We start from the raw sequence: 20,220 nt of genomic DNA, 5'->3' as shown, positions 1-20,220 counted from the left end.
CATGTATGAAAAGTTATAAAGTTAATGTTTTGAAATGTATAGCTTGATCACGAATGCACCTATGACACCTATTGAGTTTTTCATCTCACGGGTTTAATCCCATCTCTACAGATTGAAGAATTCTACCTCGGGCATGGATGGAGGAAAAGATGGAGAGTGATGCAACGAGCCCATAAAAATTCGGTGAATAAGTGATTTGGATTTATTTTTATCAAATGTTTTCCAATGTTATTTCTTTAAAGTTTTGAATAACGCAGAATGTGTGAACAAGTTATGTTTTTTCAAATAAATTACATTTTGTTATTTTGAAAAATGATTCAGTGTTTTTCTTTAAAGTATTTGAAGTATTGTTATTTAAATTATTATCCGAAGATGTAAGCTTCCGCTAAAATGTATACACTTGTTACTAAACCACCGGTTAAACTAAGTAAAGTAAGTAGCGTTCCGGTCCACTAGGGGTCGGGGCGTTACAGTAAATGCCCTCGTCTCTCCACTTGGGGCCTTGCCGGAAAAATATTGAATTATTTAATTAATTATTGTTGAAATGTTGCCTTGTCCACTTAATGACTTGTTTTTGCCTTGTTGGCATGTTGCCTTGTCGGCTTAATGATTTTTGTTGTTGTCTTGTTGGTTTAATGATTGTTGTTGTTGCCTTATCAACTTAGTGGATTATTTTTTTATTGTCGCTAGAATAATATCATTGATGATTGATTTTATCTTTTTTACCTTTTTTTGGAAATTGTAAGAATTGAAAATGGAAGGTCAACCTCCTCTCAAGAAGAATAAGAACTTGTTTTCATTCTTCCAAAGGGCTGGACGACCTATTGAAAGTACAACTTTTGATGGACTAACTGAAGATCTACCTTCATTTCCATTGGAAGTTGAACATCATTCATCCTCAAATATTAGCATTGAACGAGAACCAAGAAAAAGAAAGCAAATACTAGAATTTCCTTCTAATATGCGGGATGAAATTAGAGTGTCATATCTAAAGGCTGGGCCTTATTAACCAAGACTTGTTGAGTATCCTAGAACACAAGGAAAATCTCAATCTCATCGCTTTCAGGCAAAATGGTTTAACCAGTTTCCTTGGTTAGAATATTCACCTACAACAGATAGAGCATATTGCTTTTATTGTTATCTTTTTCGGGATGATGGAAATCTGTCCAATTGTTCGGCATTGATAACTTCTGGATATAACTAGTGGAAGAGGGTTAATGACGGAGAAAAATGTGTATTTCTTACTCATTTGCGATCATCGGAACATAATATGTGTGAGAGAAGAGCTAAAGATTTAATGAAACCATCTCAACATATTGATAAAGTGATACATACCATATCGAATGAAGAAGTTGAGAAACGTCGTCTATGTTTAAAGACTCAATTCGAAGTGCACGTTGGCTTGCATTTCAAAGTTGTTCCTTTAGAGGTCATGATGAATCTTCATCTTCATTAAATCGTGGGAATTTTATTGAGATGATAAAAATGTTGGCAAAAACAAATACATAAATTGATAAAGTTGTGTTGAAAAATGCTCCAAAAAATGCCCAATACATTGCTCCGAGTATTCAAAAAGAAATCTTACACATAATGGCGAATAGAGTAAGAAGAATGATTCGTGAAGAAGTTGGGGATGGATACTTTTGTATTCTTGTTGATGAAGCACAAGATGCATCTAAGAGAGAACAAATGGCTATTATTTTGAGGTTTGTGAATGGTCAGGGTATTTTGACGGGACGCTACTTTGATATCAAAAGCGTTAGCGACACCACATCATCAAGTCTAAAAGATGAGATTGTAAATGTTCTTGCTCAACATGAACTTGAAGTGTCAAAAATGAGAGGCCAAGGATATGATGGTGCTAGTAATATGCAGGGCGCTTGGAATGGACTTCAGGCATTATTTCTTAGAGATTGTCCATTTGCGTATTACGTCCACTGTTTCGCTCATCGATTACAGTTGGTATTGGTTTATGTAGCTAAAGAAGTTGATGTTATTTGGGAGTTCTTTTCTCATCTGGACAATATTATCAACATTATCACTTCTTCCCCTAAGCGCGTTACGGAGTTACAATATGCTCAAAGAATTGAAATTGAGCATATGCTAGCTATTGGGGAGCGTGAGTCGGGAAGTGGAGCGAATCAAGTGGGTAATTTACAACGATTAGGAGCAACTCGTTGGAGTTCTCATTATGAATCTATAAAGAGCTTAATAGATATGTATAATGCAACTTGCGCAGTGTTTGAAAATCTTAGTGTTCATTGTCCAAATGGAAAATCTCAAGGTGAAGTTCGTGGTACTTACAAACAAATGAAAAGTTTTGATTTCGTGTTCAGTTTGCATTTAATGCATACCATCATGAGAATAACCTATGTTCTTTGTCAAGCCCTTCAAAGGAAATCTCAAGACATCCTGATCGCTATGAGATTCATTTCTACTACAACAAAATTCCTCCACAAATTAAGAGATGATGATTGGAAAGAATTTCTTGAGGAACCCGATCTAGAAAGTTTATATAAGGTTGGTCCTTGCCGTTCTCGTGATCCAATTACAATGAAGCATCATTATCACTTTGATGTTTTCAATGAAGCAATAGATTACGTATTGATGGAATTAAATACAAGATTTAATGATACATCAGTTGAACTTCTCACACTTAGTGCAGCGTTGGATCCTAGGGATTCATTTGCATCATTTAGTAGTCATGATATTTGTACACTTGCTGAGAAATTCTATCCTGAAGATTTTCCAAAGGAAGATATTCGTACTTTGGAATATGAATTGCGACACTATGAGCTAGATATGAATACTGAATCTCGATTTCAAGAATCTACACTTGTTGAGTTATGTTGGCAGTTAACTGAGAGTAAAAGATCTGAGATTTATGTTATGGTTACTAGACTTATTCGTCTTGTACTGACTTTACCTATTTCTACCGCGACTACCGAGCGAGCATTTTCAGCAATGAAAAATGTGAAGACGGATCTTTGTAACAAAATGGAAGATGAATTTCTTGCTGATTGTATGACACTCTTCATCGAACGAGAACTTGCTCAAAAGATAGATATAGATTCTGTGATAGATGAATTTTATGTCTCAAAACCTTGTCGAGATCAGCTTCAAATTAAATGAATTTGACTTTAATATAATATATAAATTTATTATATTGACTTTTAAATTTTAGCCCGTGCGCAAAAATTCCTGGATCCACCACTGCCTCTTTATGTGTTAAAATCTGAATGGGGAGCTTATTATTCTCACCAGATGACGTAGAATCATCTTTAATTTGCTGAATGTCATTCTTAGAACTGGAAGAGGAAACCATTCTACGTCTTCATTTTAGATATACCTCCAAAGCTCCGGTCTATCTTTCAAGCTCCTTTCCCCGTTTAAAAACTCTGAAGGCTTTTACAGATTTACCTTCCTCTTTCAAAGTTCTATATCATTTTTTTCGACCAGGGCTTGTAGACGCAAGTCGTCAGGAGTAGCAAATACCACTTCTGCTAGAACTTGAGCAAGCTGATCAAAAGAAACACTTCTACCTATATCTTCTCCATTCAAAGTGGATGTCTCTTTAACATTCGAACATGACACGTTGCCTGTCAGTTGTGGACTAGAAAGCATTTCTTCGTTACCCAGAATCTGATTCAAAATTCCATCCTCTTTCTTTGATGCAAGTTTGGAAACACCTGCAAGGAGCTAAAGCAATAAGGTGGAGACTACATTATGTGAAATAGTATGGCTATCCTCAGTATTGAATCACAGAGCATTTTGGAATGTGCCACATCTCGATTTTCAAGGCAATCCTCATTGCATTCACCTCTTTTCTTAAAATGAAAGAATAAATACCGAAAAAGCAAATTGTAGAGGAAATAAGGTCTAAAACTTGATCCTTTCCACTTTCACACTTTGATAGACACATATCTTTCTTTCAAGCAATCAATGACTAATTAATGTAATTTATACATAATATGTGAACACAACATAAACATCCTCGGAAACCAAAAAGATATTTTATTTTATTTCATCTTGATATAGGACAACTGGCTTTGGAGTTTGAAGAAGTGTTGGACAGAAAATTAAAAAAGAAAAACCGCATCAGGAGCAATTTTGTCATTTGTCGCGATGGTGTCGGAATGTGCTGAAATTCGGTAGGTTGATTGGAAACGGCCCGAGAAATTGGACTCAGGGCGAAATCCTAAGATCTCGAGACTCCACCCCGAGTCCAATTGACAACTAGCTTTGGAGTTTGAAGAAGTGTTGGACAGAAAATTAACAAAGAAAAATCGCACCGAGGGCAATGTTGCCATTTGTCGCGACGGTGTCGAAATGGGCTGAAATTTGACAAGTTGATTGGAAACGTCCCGAAAAATTGGACTCGAGTGAAATCTTGAGATCTCGGCACTCCGCCCCGAGTCTAATTGACAACTAGTTTTGGAGTTTGAAGAAGTGTTGGATAGAAAATTAACAAAGAAAAATCGTACCAAGGGCAATTTTGCCATTTGTCGTGACGGTGTTGGAATGGGTTGAAATTTGGCAGGTTGATTGGAAACGGTCCGAGAAATTGGACACGGGGTGAAATCCTGAGATCTCGAGACTCCACCCCAAGTCCAATTGACAACTAGCTTTGGAGTGGACTCCGCCCCGAGTCCAATTGACAACTAGTTTTGGAGTTTGAAGAAGTGTTGGATACGAAATTAACAAAGAAAAACTGCACCAACGGCAATTTTGTCAACAGTGTCGGAATGGGTTGAAATTTGGAAAGTTAATTTGAAATGACCCAAGAAATTGGATTCGTCTAATTAACAACTACCTTTGGAGTTTGAAGAACTGTTGGACAGAAAATTAACAAAGAAAAATCGTATAAGGGGCAATTTTGTCGACGGCGTCGGAATGGGCTGAAATTTGGTAGGTTGATTGGAAACGATCCGAGAAATTGGACTTGGGGTGAAATCCAGAGATCTTGGGACTCCGCCTCGAGTCCAATTGAAAACTATCTTTGGAGTTGGAAGAAGTGTTGGACAGAAAATTAACAAAGAAAAACCGCACCAAGGACAATTTTGTCGACGGTGTCGGAATGGGCTGACATTTGGCAGGTTGATTGGAAATGGCCCTAGAAATTGGACTCGACAAAATCCCAAGATCTTGGGACTCCACATTGAGTCCAATTGACAACTAGCTTTGAAGTTTGAAGAAGTGTTGGACAGAAAATTAACAAATAAAAACCGCACCAGGGGCAATTTTGTCATTTGTTGTGATGGTGTCGGAATGGGCTGAAACTTGGTAGGTTGATTGAAAACGGCCAGAGAAATTGGACTCAGGGTGAAATCCTGAGATCTCGGGACTCTGCCCCAAGTCTAATTGACAACTAGCTTTCGAGTTTGAAAAAGTGGTGGACAGAAAATTAACAAAGAAAAATCGCACCAGGGGCAATTTTGTCATTTGTCGCGATAGTGTCGGAATGGGCTGAAATTTGGCAGGTTGATTGGAAACGGCCCGAGAAATTGTACTTGGGATGAAATCTCGAGATCTTGGGACTCTGCCACGAGTCCAATTGACAACTAGCTTTGGAGTTTGAAGAAGTATTGGACAGAAAATTAATAAAGAAAAATCGCACCAAGGGCAATTTTGTCATTTATCGCGACGGTGTCGGAATGGGCTGAAATTTGGCAGGTTGATTGGAACGGCTCGAGAAATTGGACTCAGGATGAAATCCCGAGTTCTCGGGACTCCGCCCCGAGTCCAATTGACAACTGGCTTTGGAATTTGAAGAAGTGTTGGACCGAAAATCAATAAAGAAAAATTGTACCAGGGGCAATTTTGTCATTTGTCGCGACGGTATCGGAATGAGCTTAAATTTGATAGGTTGGCTGGAAACAGCCCGAGAAATTTGACTCAGGGCAAAATCCCGAGATCTGGGGACTCTGCCCCGAGTCCAATTGATAACTAGCTTTGGAGTTTGAAGAAGTGTTGGACAGAAAATTAACAAAGAAAAATCGCACCAGGGGTAATTTTGTCATTTGTCGCGATGGTGTCGGAATGGGTTGAAATTTGGCAGGTTGATTGGAAACGGCCCGAGAAATTGGACACGGGGCGAAATCCTGAGATCTCAGGACTCTGTCCTGAGTCCAATTAACAACTAGCTTTGGAGTGGACTCTGCTCCGAGTCCAATTGACAACTAGCTTTGGAGTTTGAAGAAGTGTTGGACAGAAAATTAACAAAGAAAAATCGCACCAGGGCAATTTTGTCATTTTTCGCGACAGTGTCGAAATGGGCTGAAATTTCGCAAGTTGGTTGGAAACGGCCTGAGAAATTGAGCTCGGGGTGAAATCCCGAGATCTCGGGACTCCACCCCGAGTCCAATTGATAACTAGCTTTGAAGTTTGAATAAGTGTTGGACAGAAAATTAACAAAGAAAAGTCGTACTAGGGTAATTTTGTCATTTGTCGCGACGGTGATAGAATGGGCTGTAATTTGGCAGGTTGATTGGAAACTGCCCAAGAAATTGGACTCGAGGTGAAGTCCCAAAATCTTGGGACTCTGCCCTGAGTCCAATTAACAACTATCTATGGAGTTTGAAGAGGTGTTGGAGAGAAATTTAATAAAGAAAAACCGCACCAGGGGCAATTTGGTCATTTGTCGCCACGGTGTCGGAATGGGTTGAAATTTGACAGGTTGATTAGATACGGCCCGAGAAATTGGACTCCAGGTGAAACTCCGAGATCTCGAGACTCTGTCCTGAGTCCAATTGACAACTAGGGTTGGAGTTTGAAGAAGTGTTGGACAGATAATTAAGAAAGAAAAACCGCACCAGGGGCAATTTTTTCATTTGTCGCGACAGTATTGAAATGGGTTGAAATTTGGCGTGTTGATTGGAAATAGCCCGAGAAATTGAACTCGAGGAGAAATCCCAAGATCTCGGGACTCTACCCAGAGTCCAATTGGAAACTAGCTTTGGAGTTTGAAGAAGTATTGGACAGAAAATTAATAAAGAAAAACCGAACCAGGTGCAATCTTGTCATTTGTGGTGACGGTGTCGGAATGGGCTGAAATTTGCCAGGTTGATTGGAAACGGCCCGAGAAATTGGACTCGAGGAGAAATCTTGAGATCACGGGACTCGACACCGAGTCCAATTGACAACTAGCGTTGGAGTTTGAAGACGTGTTCGACAGAAAATTAACAAAGAAAAACCGCAACAAGGGTAATTTTGTCATTTGACACGACAGTACCGAAATGGGCTAAAATCTGGCAGGTTGATTGGAAACGGCTCGAGAAATTGGATTTGAGGTGAAATCTCAAGATCTCAAAACTCTGCCCCAAGTCCAATTGACAACTAGCTTTGGAGTTTGAAGAAGTGTTGGATAGAAATTTAATATAGAAAAATCGCACCAGGGGCAATTTTGTTATTGGTCGCGACGGCGTCGGAATGGGCTGAAATTTGGTAGGTTGATTGGAAACGGCCCGAGAAATTGGACTTGGGGCGAAATCTTGAGATCTCGGGACTACGTCTCGAGTCCAATTGACAACTCGCTTTGGAGTTTGAAGAAGTGTTGGACAGAAAATTAACAAAGAAAAGTCACACCAGGGGCAATTTTGTCATTTGTCTCGACGGTGTCGGAATGGGTTGAAATTTGGCAAGTTGATTAGAAATGGCCCGAGAAATTGGACTCGGGGTGAATTCCCAAGATCTCGGGACTCCGCCCCGAGTCTAATTGACAACTAGCTTGGAAGTGTTGGACAGAAAATTAATAAAGAAAAATTGTACCAGGGGCAATTTTGTCATTTGTCGCGACAGTGTCGGAATGGGCTGAAATTTGGCAGGTTGATTGGAAACGGCCGGAGAAATTGGACTCAGGGCGAAATCTCGAGATCTCGGGATTCCGCCCCGAGTCCTATTAACAACTAACTTTGGAATTTGAAGAAGTGTTGGACAGAAAACTAACAAAGAAAAACCACACCAGGGGCAATTTTTTCATTTGTCCCGAAGGTGCCAAATTGAGCTCTGATTTAGCAGGTTGATTGGAAACGGCCTGAGAAATTGGACTAGGGGTGAAATCCCGAGAACTTGAGACTCCGCCCCTAATCCATTTGGCAACTAGCTTTGGAGTTTGAAGAAGTATTGGATCGAAAATTAACGAAGAAAAACCGCACTAGGGGCAATTTTGTCATTTGTCGTGACGGCGTCAAAATGGGCTGAAATTTGTTAGGTTGATTGGAAACGACCCGAGAAATTGGACTAGGGGAGAAATCTTGAGATCTAGAGACTCCAACTTGAGTCCAATTGACAACTAGCTTTGGAGTTTGAAGAAGTGTTGGACAGAAAATTAACAAAGAAAAACCGCACCAGGGGCAATTTTGTCAGTTGTCGAAACAGTGTCGGAATGGGCTGAAATTTGGCAGCTTGATTGGAAACGGCCCTAGAAATTACACTCGGAGTGAAATTTCAAGATATACAGACTCCGTCCCGAGTCCAATTGACAATTAGCTTTGGAGTTTGAGGAAGTTCTGGATAGAAAATTAACAAAGAAAAGCCGCACCAGGGGCTATTTTGTCGACGGTGTCGGAATGGGCTAAAATTTGACAGGTTGATTGGAAACGGCCCGAGAAATTGGACTCGAGGTGAAATCTCAAGATCTCGAGACTCCACCCCGAGTCCTACTGACAACTAGCTTTGGAATATGAAGAAGTGTTGGACAGAAAATTAACAATGAAAAATCGCACCATGGGCAATTTTGTCATCTGTCGCGATGGTGTCGGAATGTGTTGAAATTTGGCAGGTTGATTGGAAATGACCCGAGAAATCGGACTCAGGGTGAAATCCTGAGATCTCAGCACTCCGCCCCGAGTCCAATTGACAACTAGCTTTGAAGTTTGAAGAAGTGTTGGACAGAAAATTAACAAAGAAAAACCGCACCAGAGGCAATTTTGTCATTTGCCGCGACGATGTCGGAATAAGCTGAAATTTGGCAGGTTGATTGGAAAAGGCCCAAGAAATTGGACTCGGGGTAAAATTTTGAGATCTTAGGACTCCGTCTCGAGTCCAAGAGACAACCAACTTTGGATTTTGAAGAAGTGTTGGACAGAAAATTAATAAAGAAAAACCGCACCAGGCGCAATTGTTGATAGTGTCAGAATGAGCTGAAATTTGGCAGATTGATTGGAAACGGCCCGCGAAATTGGACTTGGGGTAAAATCCTAAGATCTCGGGACTCTGCCCCTAGTCCAATTGACAACTAGCTTTGGTGTTTGAAGAAGTGTTGGATAGAAAATTAATAAAGAAAAACTGCACCAGGGGTAATTTCGTCATTTCTCGCGACGGTGTCGGAATTTGTTGGAATTTGGCAGCTTGATTGGAAACGGCTTGATAAATTGGACTCGGGGTGAAATCCCGAGATCTCAAGACTCCACCCTGAGTCCTGCTGACAACTAGCTTTGGAATTTGAAGAAGTGTTGGACAGAAAATTAACAAAGAAAAATCCCACCAGGGGCAATTTTGTCATTTGTCGCGACTGTGTCAGAATGGGCTGAAATTTGGCAGGTTGATTGGAAACGGCCCGAGAAATCAGACTCAAGGAGAAATCTCGAGATCACGGGACTCCATACCGAGTCCAATTGATAATTATCGTTGGAGTTTGAAGACGTGTTGGACAGAAATTAACAAAGAAAAACCGCACCAGGGGCAATTTTGTCATTTGACGCGACGGTGTCGGAATGGGCTGAAATTTGGCAGGTTGATTGGAAACGGCCCGAGAAATTGGACTCGGGGCGACGAAGTCCCGAGATCTTGGGACTCTGCCCCGAGTGCAATTGACAACATCTTTGGAGTTTAAAGAAGTGTTGGAGAGAAATTTAACAAAGAAAAATCGCACCAGGGGAAATTTTGTCATTTGTTGCGACGGTATCAGAATGGGCTGAAATTTGACAGGTTGATTGGAAAAGGCTCGAGAAATTGGACTCGGGACAAAATCTCAAGATTTTGGGACTCCGTCCCGAGTCCAATTGTCAACTAGCTTTAGAGTTTGAAGTAGTGTTGGACAGAAAATTAACAAAGAAAAAGGGCAGCAGGGGAAATTTTGTCGACGGTGTCAGAAAGGGCTAAAATTTGGCAGGTTGATTGAAAACGGCCCGAGAAATTGAACTTTGGGTGAAATCTTGAGATCTCGGGACTCCTCCCCGAGTCCAATCAACAACTAGCTTTGGAATAAGAAGAAGTGTTGTACAGAAAATTTACAAAGAAAAATCGCACCAGGGGCAATTTTGTCATTTGTCGCGACGGTGTCGGAATGTGCATAAATTTGGCAGGTTGATTGGAAACGGCCCGAGAAATATGACTCTGCGCGGAGTCTCGAAGCAAAATCTCGAGATCTCGGGACTTTGCCCCGAGTCCAATTGACAACTACCTTTGACGTTTGAAGAAGTGTTGGACAGAAAATTAACAAAGAAAAACTGCACAAGGGGTAATTTTATCATTTGTCGTGACGGTGTCGGAATGGGATGAAAATTGACATGTTGATTGGAAATGGCCCGAGAAATTGGACTCGGGGCAAATTCCAGAGATCTCGGGACTCCGCCCTGAGTCCAATTGACAACTAACTTTGGAGTTTGAAGAAGTGTTGGACAGAAAATTAATAAAGAAAAATCGTACCACGGGCAATTTTATCATCTGTTGCGACGATGTCGGAATGGGCTAAAATTTGGCAGGTTGATTGGAAACGGCCCTTGGACTCAGGACAAAATCCCAAGATCTAGGGACTCTACCCCGAGTCCATTTGACAACTAGCTTTGGAGTTCGAAGAAGTGTTGGACCGAAAATTAAAAAAGAAAAATCGCACCAGGGGCAATTTTGTCGAAGGTGTCGGAATGGGCTGAAATTTGGGGGGATGATTGGAAACCGTAGGAGAAATTGGACTCGGGGTGAAATCTCGAGATCTCGAGACACCGCCCCGAGTCCAATTGGAAACTAGCTTTGGTGTTTGAAGAAGTGTTGGACAGAAAATTAATAAAGAAAAATCGAACCAGGTGCAATTTTGTCATTTGTCGTGACGGTGTCGGAATTGGCTGAAATTTGACAGGCTGATTGGAAACGGCCCGAGAAAATGGGCTCGAGGTGAAATCCCAAGATCTCGGGACTCCACCTCGAGTCCAATTGACAACTAGCTTCGGTGTTTGAAGAAGTGCTGGACTAAAAATTGACAAAGAAAAACCGCACCAGGGACAATTTTGTCATTTGTCGCGACAGTTTTGAAATGGGCTTAAATCTTGCAGGTTGATTGGAAACGGCCTGAGAAATTGGACTCGGGGCAAAATCTCGAGATCTCGGGACTCCGCCCCGAGTCCAATTGACAACTAGCTTTGGAGTTTGAAGAAGTGTTGGACAGAAAATTAACAAAGAAAAATCGCATCAGGGGCAATTTTGTCATTTTTTGTGACGGGGTCGGAATGGGTTGTAATTTGGCAGGTTGATTGGAAACTGCTCGTGGAATTGGACTCGAGGTGAAATCCTGAGATCTCAAGACTCTGCCCCAAGTCCAATTGACAACTCGCTTTGGAGTTTGAAGAAGTGTTGGACAGAAAATTAACAAAAAAAAATTGCACCAGGGGCAATTTTCTCATTTGTCGCGATGGGGTCGGAATGGGCTGAAATTTGGCAGGTTGATTGGAAACGGGCCGAGAAATTACACTCGGGGTGAAATTTTGAGATCTCGGGACTCCGCCCTGACTCCAATTGACAACTAACTTTGGAGTTTGAAGAAGTGTTGGACAGAAAATTATCAAAGAAAAATCGCACTAGGGGCAATTTTGTCATTTGTTGCGACGATTTTGCAATGGGCTGAAATTTGGCAGGTTTATTGGAAACGTCCCGAGAAATAGGACTCGTTGTGGAGTCTCGAGAAATCCCAAGATCTTGGGACTCCGCCCCGAGTCCAATTGATAACTAGCTTTGGAGTTTGAAGAAGTGTTGGACAGAAAATTAAATCGTACCAGGGGCAATATTATCATTTGTCACGACAGTGTTGGAATGGGCAGAAACCTGGCAGGTCGATTGGAAACGGCCCAAGAAATTGAACTAGGGGCAAAATATTGAGATCTTGGGACTCTGCCCCGAGTCCAATTGACAACTAGCTTTGGAGTTTGAAGAAGTGTTGGATAGAAAATTAACAAACAAAAGCCGCACCAGGGGCAATTTCGTCACTTGTCGGAATGGGCTGAAATTTGGCAAGTTGATTGAAAACGGCCCGAGAAATTGGACTCGGGGCAAAATCCTGAGATCTTGAGACTCCACCCCGAGTCCAATTTACGATTAGCTTTGGAGTTTGAAGAACTGTTGGACAAAAATTTAACAAAGAAAAATCGCACCAGAGGCAATTTCGTCATTTGTCGCGACGATGTCGGAATGGGCTAAAATTTGCCATGTTGATTGGAAACGGCCCGAGAAATTGGACTCAGGGCAAAATCCTGAGATCTCGAGACTCCACCTCGAGTCCAATTGACAACTAGCCTTGGAGTTTGAAGAAGTGTTGGGCAGAAAATTAACAAAGAAAAACCGCACTAGGGGCAATTTTATCATTAGTCGCGATGGTGTCGAAATGAGTTGAAATTTGGCAGGTTAATTGGAAATTGCCAGAGAAATTGGACTCGGGGCAAAATCCCAAGATATCGGGACACCGCCTCGAGTTCAATTAACAACTAGCTTTGGAGTTTGAAGAAGTGTTGGACAGAAAATTAACAAAGAAAAATCACACCAGGGGCAACTTTATCGACGGTGTCCGAATGGGCCAAAATTAGGGAGGTTGATTGGAAACGGCCCAAGAAATTGGACTCAGGGTGAAATCCTGAGAACTTGGGACATCGCCCCGAGTCCAACTGACAACTAGCTTTGGAATTTGAAGAAGTGTTGGATAGAAAATTAACAAAGAAAAACAGCACCAGGGTCAATTTTGTCATTTGTTGTGACGGTGTTGGAATGTGCTGAAATTTGCCAGGTTGATTGAAAACGACCCGAGGAATTGGACTCGAGACGAAATCCTGAGATCTTAGGACTCCGCCCCGAGTCCAATTGATAACTAGCTTTGGAGTTTGAAAAAGTGTTGGACAGAAAATTAAACCGTACCAAGGGCAATATTATCATTTGTCGTGACAGTGTCAGAATGGGCTAAAATCTGGCAAGTCGATTGGAAACGGCCCGAGAAATTGGACCTGGGGTGAAATCCCGAGATCTCGGGACTCTGCCCCTAGTCCAATTGAGAACAAGCTTTTGACTTTGAAGTAGTGTTGGATAGAAAATTAATAAAGAAAAACCGCACCAGGGGCAATTTTGTCATTTATCTCGATGGTGTAGGAATGGGCTGAAATTTAGCAGCTTGATTGGAAACGGCCCTTGGACTCGGGGCAAAATCTCAAAATCTCGAGACTCCGTTGTGAGTCCAATTGAGAAATAGCTTTGGAGTTTGAAGACGTGTTGGATAGTAAATTAATAAAGAAAAATCGCACCAGGGGCAATTTTGTCGATGGTGTCGGAATGGGCTGAAATTTGGCAGGTTGATTGGAAACAGCCCGAGAAATTGGACTCGAGGTGAAATCTCGAGATCTTGGGACTCTACCCCGAGTCCAGCTGCTAACTAGCTGTGGAATTTGAAGAAGTGTTGGACAGAGAATTAACAAAGAAAAACCACACCAGGGAAAATTTTGTTATTTGTCGCGACGGTGTCGAAATGGGCTGAAATTTCCCAGGTTGATTGGAAACGACCCTAGAAATTGGACTTGGGGTGAAATCCTGAGATCTCAGAACTCCGCCCCGAGTCCAATTGGCAACTAGCTTTGGAGTTTGAAGAAAGGTTGGACAAAAAATTAATAAAGAAAAACTGCACCAGGTGCAATTTTGTCATTTGTCGCGACAGTGTTGGAATGAGGTGAAATTTGGCAGGTTGATTGAAAACGGCTCGAGAATTTGGACTCGAGGTAAAATCTTGAGTTCTCAGGACTCTACCCCAAGCTCAATTGACAACGTGCTTTGGATTTTGAAGAAGTGTTGGAAAGAAAATTAACAAAGGAAAAACGCAAAAGGGACAATTTTGTCATTTGTCGTGACGGTGTCGGAATGGGCTGAAATCTGGCAGGTTGATTGGAAACGACACGAGAAATTGGACTCGGGGTGAAATCTTAAGATCTCAAGACTACACCTTGAGTCCAATTGACAACTAGCTTTGAAGTTTGAAGAAGTGTTTGACAGAAAATTAAAAAAGAAAAATTGCACCAGGGGCAATTTTGTCATTTGTCGCGACGGCGTCGGAATGGGCTGAAATTTGGCAGGTTTATTTAAAATGGCCCGAGAAATTGCACTCGGGGTGAAATTCCGAGATCTCTGGACCCCCCCGTGTACAATTGACAACTAGCTTTGGAGTTTGAAGAAGTGTTGGACAGAAAATTAACGAAGAAAAACCGCACCAGGGGCAATTTTGTCATTTGTCGCGATGGTCTCGAAATGTGCTGAAATCTGGCTGGTTGATTGGAAATGGACCGAGAAATTGGACTCGAGGAAAACTGCCAAGACTTGGGACTTTGCCCCTAGTCCAATTGACAACTAGCTTTGGAGTTTGAAGAAGTGTTGGACAAAAAATTAATAAAGAAAAACCGCACCAGGGGCAACTTTGTCATTTGTTACGATGGTGTTGGAATGGGCTGAAATTTGGCAGGTTGATTGGAAACATCCCGATAAATTAGACTCGGGGTGAAATCCCAAGATCTCGAGTCTCTGCCCTTAGTCCAATTAACAACTAGCTATGGAGTTTGTAGAAGCGTAGGATAGAGAATTAACAAAGAAAAATCGCACCAGGGGCAATTTTGTCATTTGTCGCGACGGTATCGGAATGGGCTGAAATTTGCTAGGTTGATTGGAAACGGCTCGAGAAATTGGACTCGGGGCAAAATCCCGAGATCTTGGGGCTCCACCCCAAGTCCAATTGGCAACTAGCTTTGGAGTTTGAAGAAGTGTTGGACAGAAAATTAACAAAGAAAAATCGCACTAGGGGCAATTTTGTCATTTGTCGCGACGGTGTCGGAATGGGCTGAAATTTGGCAGCTTGATTGGAAACGGCCTGAGAAATTGGACTCGGGGTGAAATCCCAAGACTCGGCACTACGTCCCATGTCCAATTGACAACTAGCTTTGGAGTTTGAAGAGTTTTTGGAAAAAAAATTAATAAAGAAAAATCGTACCAGGGGCAATTTCGTCATTTGTCGCGACGGTGTCGGAATGGGTTGAAATTTGGCAGGTTTATTGGTAATAACCCGGGAAATTGGACTCGGGGTGAAATCTCGAGATCTTGGGTCTCCGTCACGTGTCCAATTGACAACTAGCTTTGGAGTTTGAAGAAGTGTTGGATAGAAAATTAACAAAGAAAAATCGCACCAGAGGCAATTTTGTCATTTGTCGCGACGGTGTCGGAATGGGCAGAAATTTGCCAGGTTGATTGGAAACGGCCCGAGAAATTGGACTCGGGGCGAAATCCTGAGATCTCGGGACTCCTTCCCGAGTCCAATTGACAACGAGCTTTGGAGTTTGAAAAAGTGTTGGACAGAAAATTAACAAAAAAAATCGCACCAGGGGTAATTTTGTTATTTGTCGCGACGACATCGAAATGGGCTGAAATTTGGTAGGTTGATTGGAAACGGCCCGAGACATTGGACTCGGGGCAAAATCTCAGGATCTCAAGACTCCGCCACGAGTCCAATTGACTACTAGCTTTGGAGTTTGAAGAAGTGTTGGATAGAAAATTAACAAAGAAAAACTGCACCAGGGGCAATTTTCTTATTTGTCATGACAGTGTTGAAATGGGCTGAAATTTTGCAGGTTGATTGGAAACGGCCCGAGAAATTGGACTCGGGGTAAAATTCTAAGTTCTTGGGACTTCACCCCGAGTCCAATTGACAACTAGCTTTGGAGCTTGAAGAACTATTGGACAGAAAATTAACAAAGAAAAATCGCACCAAGAGCAATTTTGTCATTTGTCGCGACGGTGTCGGAATGGGCTGAAATTTGGCAGGTTGATTGGAAACGGCCCAAGAAATTGGACTCGGGGTGAAATCCTAAGATATCGGGACCCCACCCCGAGTCCAATTGACAACTTGCTTTGGAGTTTGAAGAAGTGTTGGGTAGAAAATAAACAAAGAAAAACCGCACCGGGGACAGTTTTGTTATTTGTCGCGACGGTTTCGGAATGGGCTTAAATTTTGCAGGTTGATTGGAAACGGCTCAAGAAATTAGACTTAAGGCGAAATCCTGAGATCTTGGGACTCCGCCCCGCGTCCAATTGACAACTAGCTTTGGAGTTTGAAGAAGTGTGGGTCCGAAAATTAAAAAAGAAAAACCGTACCGGGGACAATTTTGTCATTTGTCGCGACGGTGTTGGAATGTACTGAAACTTGGAAGGTTGATTGGAAACAGCCTGAGAAATTAGACTCAAGGTGAAGTATTGAGATCTCGGGATCTCACCTCGAGTCACATTGACAACTAGCTTTAGAGTTTGAAGAAGAGTTGGACAGAAAATTAACAAAGAAAAACAGCACCAGGGCCAAATTTTGTCATTTGTTGCGACGGTGTCGGAATGGGCTGAAATTTGGTAGGTTGATTGGAAATGGCCTGAGAAATTGGACTCGGGGTTAAATCTTGAGATCTCGGGACTTCACCCCGAGTCCAATTGACAACTAACTTTGGAGTTTGAAGAAGTCTTGGATAGAAAATTAACAAAGAAAAATCGTACCAGGGGCAATTTTGTCATTTTTCGTGATGGTGTCGAAATGGGTTAAAACTTGGCAGGTAGATTGGAAATAGCCCAAGAAATTGGAATCGGGGCTAAATCTTGAGATCTCGAGACTCCGCCCCTTGTCCAATTGACAACTAGCTTTGGAGTTTGAAGAAGTGTTGGACAGAAAATTAACAAAGAAAAACCGCACCAGGGGTTATTTGGTGGACGGTGTCGGAATGGGCTGAAATTTGACAAGTCGATTGGAAACGGCCCGAGAAATTGGACTCAAGGTAAAATCCAAAGGTCTCGAGACTTCACCACGAGTCCAATTGACAACTAGCTTTGGAATATAAAGAAGTGTAACAAAGAAAAACCGCACCAGGGGCAATTTAGTCATTTGTCGTGACGATGTCGGAATGTACTGAAATTTGGCAGGTTGATCGAAAACAGCCCGAGAAATTGGACTCGGGGTGAAATCCCGAGATCTCGAGATTCTACCCCGAGTCCAATTGACAACTAGCTTTGCAGTTTGAAGAAGTGCTGGACAGAAAATTAAAAAGAAAAACCGCACCAGTGGCAATTTTGTCATTTGTCGAGACGCAGTCGAAATGGACTGAAATTTGGCAGATCAATTGGAAACGACCCTTGGACTAGGGTCAAAATCTTGAGATCTCGGGACTCAGCCCCGAGTCCAATTGACAACTATCTTTGGAGTTTGAAGAAGTGTTGCATAGAAAATTAACAAAGAAAAACCGCACCATGGGCAATTTTTTCGACTGTGTTGGAACGGCCTGAAATTTGGTAGGTTGATTGGAAACGGCCCAAGAAATTGGACTCGGGGTGAAATCCTGAGATCTAGGGACTCCGTCTGGAGTCCAACCAACAACTAGCTTCGAAATATGAAGAAGTATTGGATAGAAAATTAGAAAAAGAATAACCGCACCGGAGGCAGTTTTGTCATTTGTCACGACGGTGTCGGAATGTTCTGAAATTTGACAAGTTGATTGGATACGGCTCGGGAAATTGAACTAGCGACAGAGTCCCGAATCAAAATCCCGAGATCTCTGGACTCCACCCTGAGTCCAATTGACAACTAGCTTTGAAGTTTGAAGAAGTGTTGGACAGAAAATTAACAAAGAAAAACTGCACCTGGGGCAATTTTGTCATTTGTCGCGACGGTGTCAGAATGGGCCGAAAATTGACAAGTTGATTGAAAACGGCCTGAGAAATTGGACTCGGGGCGAAATTCCAAGATCTTGGGACTTTGAAATCCCGAGGATTCTCGGGACCCCCCGAGTCCAATTGACAACCAGCTTTGGAGTTTGAGTAAGTGTTGGACAGAAAATTAATTAATAAAAACCGCACCAGGGGCAATTTTATCATTTGTCGCGACGGTGTCGGAATGGGCTGACACTTGGCAGGTTGATTGGAAACGACCTTTGGACTCGAGGTGAAATCCTGAGATCTAGGGACTCCACCCCGAGTCCAATTGACAACTAGCTTTGAAGTTTGAAGAAGTGTTGGACCGAATATTAACAAAGAAAAATCCCACCGGGGGCAATTTTGTCGACGGTGTCGGAATGGGCTGAAATTTGGCAGGTTGAATGGAAACGGCAGGAGAAATTGGACTCGAGGCTAAATATCGAGAGCTCGGGACTCCACCCTACATCCAATTGATAACTAGCTTTGGAGTTTGAACAAGTGTTCGACAGAAAATTAACAAAGAAAAACCGCACTAGGGGCAATTTTATCATTTGTCGCGACGGTGTCGGAATGGGCTGACATTTGGCAGGTTGATTGGAAACGACCTTTGGACTTGGGGTGAAATCCTGAGATCTAGGGACTCCACCCCGAGTCCAATTGACAACTAGCTTTGAAGTTTGAAGAAGTGCTGGACCGAAAATTAACAAAGAAAAATCCCATCGGGGGTAATTTTGTCGACGGTGTCGGAATGGGCTGAAATTTGGCAGGTTGAATGGAAACGGTAGGAGAAATTGGACTCGAGGTGAAATCTCGAGAGCTTGGGACTCCACCCTACGTCCAATTGACAACTAGCTTTGGAGTTTGAACAAGTGTTGGACAGAAAATTAACAAAGAAAAACCGCACCAGGGGCAAATTTGTCATTTGTAGCGACTGCGTCGGAATGGACTCAAATTTGGCAGGTTGATTTGAAACGGCTCGAGAAATTGCACCCGGGCTGAAATTCTGAGATCTCGGGACCCTCTCCCCGTGTACAATTGACAACTAGCTTTGGAGTTTGAAGAAGTGTTGGGCAGAAAATTAACAAAGAAAAACCGCACCAGGGGCAATTTTGTCATTTATCGCGATGGTCTCGGAATGGGCTAAAATCTGGCTGGTTGATTGGAAACGTATCGAGAAATTGGAATTGAGGAGAAATCCCAAGACATGGGACTCCTCCCCTAGTCCAATTGACAACTAGCTTTGGAGTTTGAAGAAGTGTTGGACAAAAAATTAATAAAGAAAAACCGCACCAGGGCCAACTTTGTCATTTGTCACGACGGTGTTGGAATGGGCTGAAATTTGGCAGGTTGATTGGAAACAACCCAAGAAATTGGACTCGGGGTGAAATCCCCAAATAATAATTAGTTTTGGAGTTTGAAGAAGTGTTCGACAGAAAATTAACAAAGAAAAACTGCACTAGGGGCAACTTTGTCATTTGACGCGACGGTCTCGGAATGGGCTAAAATTTGCTAGGTTGATTGGAAACGGCTTGAGAAATTGACTCGGGGTGAAATCCCGAGTTCTCAGGACTCCACCCCGAGTCCAATTGACAACTAGCTTTGGAGTTTGAAGAAGCGTTGGACAGAAAATTAACAAAGAAAAATCGCACCAGGGACAACTTTGTCATTTGTCGCGACGGTGTCGGAATCGGCTAAAATTTGCCAGGTTGACTGGAAACGACCCAAGAAATTGGACTCGAGGTAAAATCTCGAGATCTCGAGACTCCGCCCCGAGTCCAATTGACAACTAGCTTTGGAGTTTGAAGAAGTGTTGGATAGAAAATTAGCAAAGAAAAATCGCACCAGGGGCAACTTTGTCATTTGTCGCAACAGTATCGGAATGGGCTGAAATTTGCCAGGTTGATTGGAAACGGCTAGAGAAATTGGAGTCGGGGCGAAATCCTGAGATCTCGGGACTCCACCTCGAGTCCAATTGACAACTAGCTTTGGAGTTTGAAGAAGTGTTGGACAAAAAATTAACAAAGAAAAACCACACCAGGGGTAATTTAGTCATTTATCGCGAGGGTCTCGAAATGGGATTAAATCTGGCAGGTTGATTGGAAACGGCCCGAGAAATTGGACTCGAGGAGAAATCCCAAGACTCGAGACTCTGCACCTAGTCCAATTGACAACTAGCTTTGGAGTTTGAAGAGGAGTTGGAAAAAAAATTAAAAACTGCACCAAGGGCAATTTCGTCATTTGTTGCGACGGTGTCGGAATGAGCTGAAATTT

General features: G+C 42.2%; 1 protein-coding gene across 1 annotated transcript; it reads left to right on the top strand.

Moving 5' to 3' along the window:
• Positions 1–1,590: 1,590 nt before the first annotated feature.
• Positions 1,591–3,132, top strand: LOC111377338 (zinc finger MYM-type protein 1-like). The gene has a single exon (XM_023000417.1). It carries the CDS (start codon positions 1,591–1,593, stop codon positions 3,130–3,132), a length of 1,542 nt encoding a protein of 513 aa, XP_022856185.1.
• The last annotated feature ends 17,088 nt before the right edge of the window (positions 3,133–20,220 follow it).

Source organism: Olea europaea, unplaced genomic scaffold (genome assembly GCF_002742605.1).
Source record: "Olea europaea var. sylvestris unplaced genomic scaffold, O_europaea_v1 scaffold164, whole genome shotgun sequence".
NCBI lineage: Eukaryota > Viridiplantae > Streptophyta > Magnoliopsida > Lamiales > Oleaceae > Olea > Olea europaea.
This window is presented reverse-complemented; position numbering and strand designations above follow the sequence as displayed.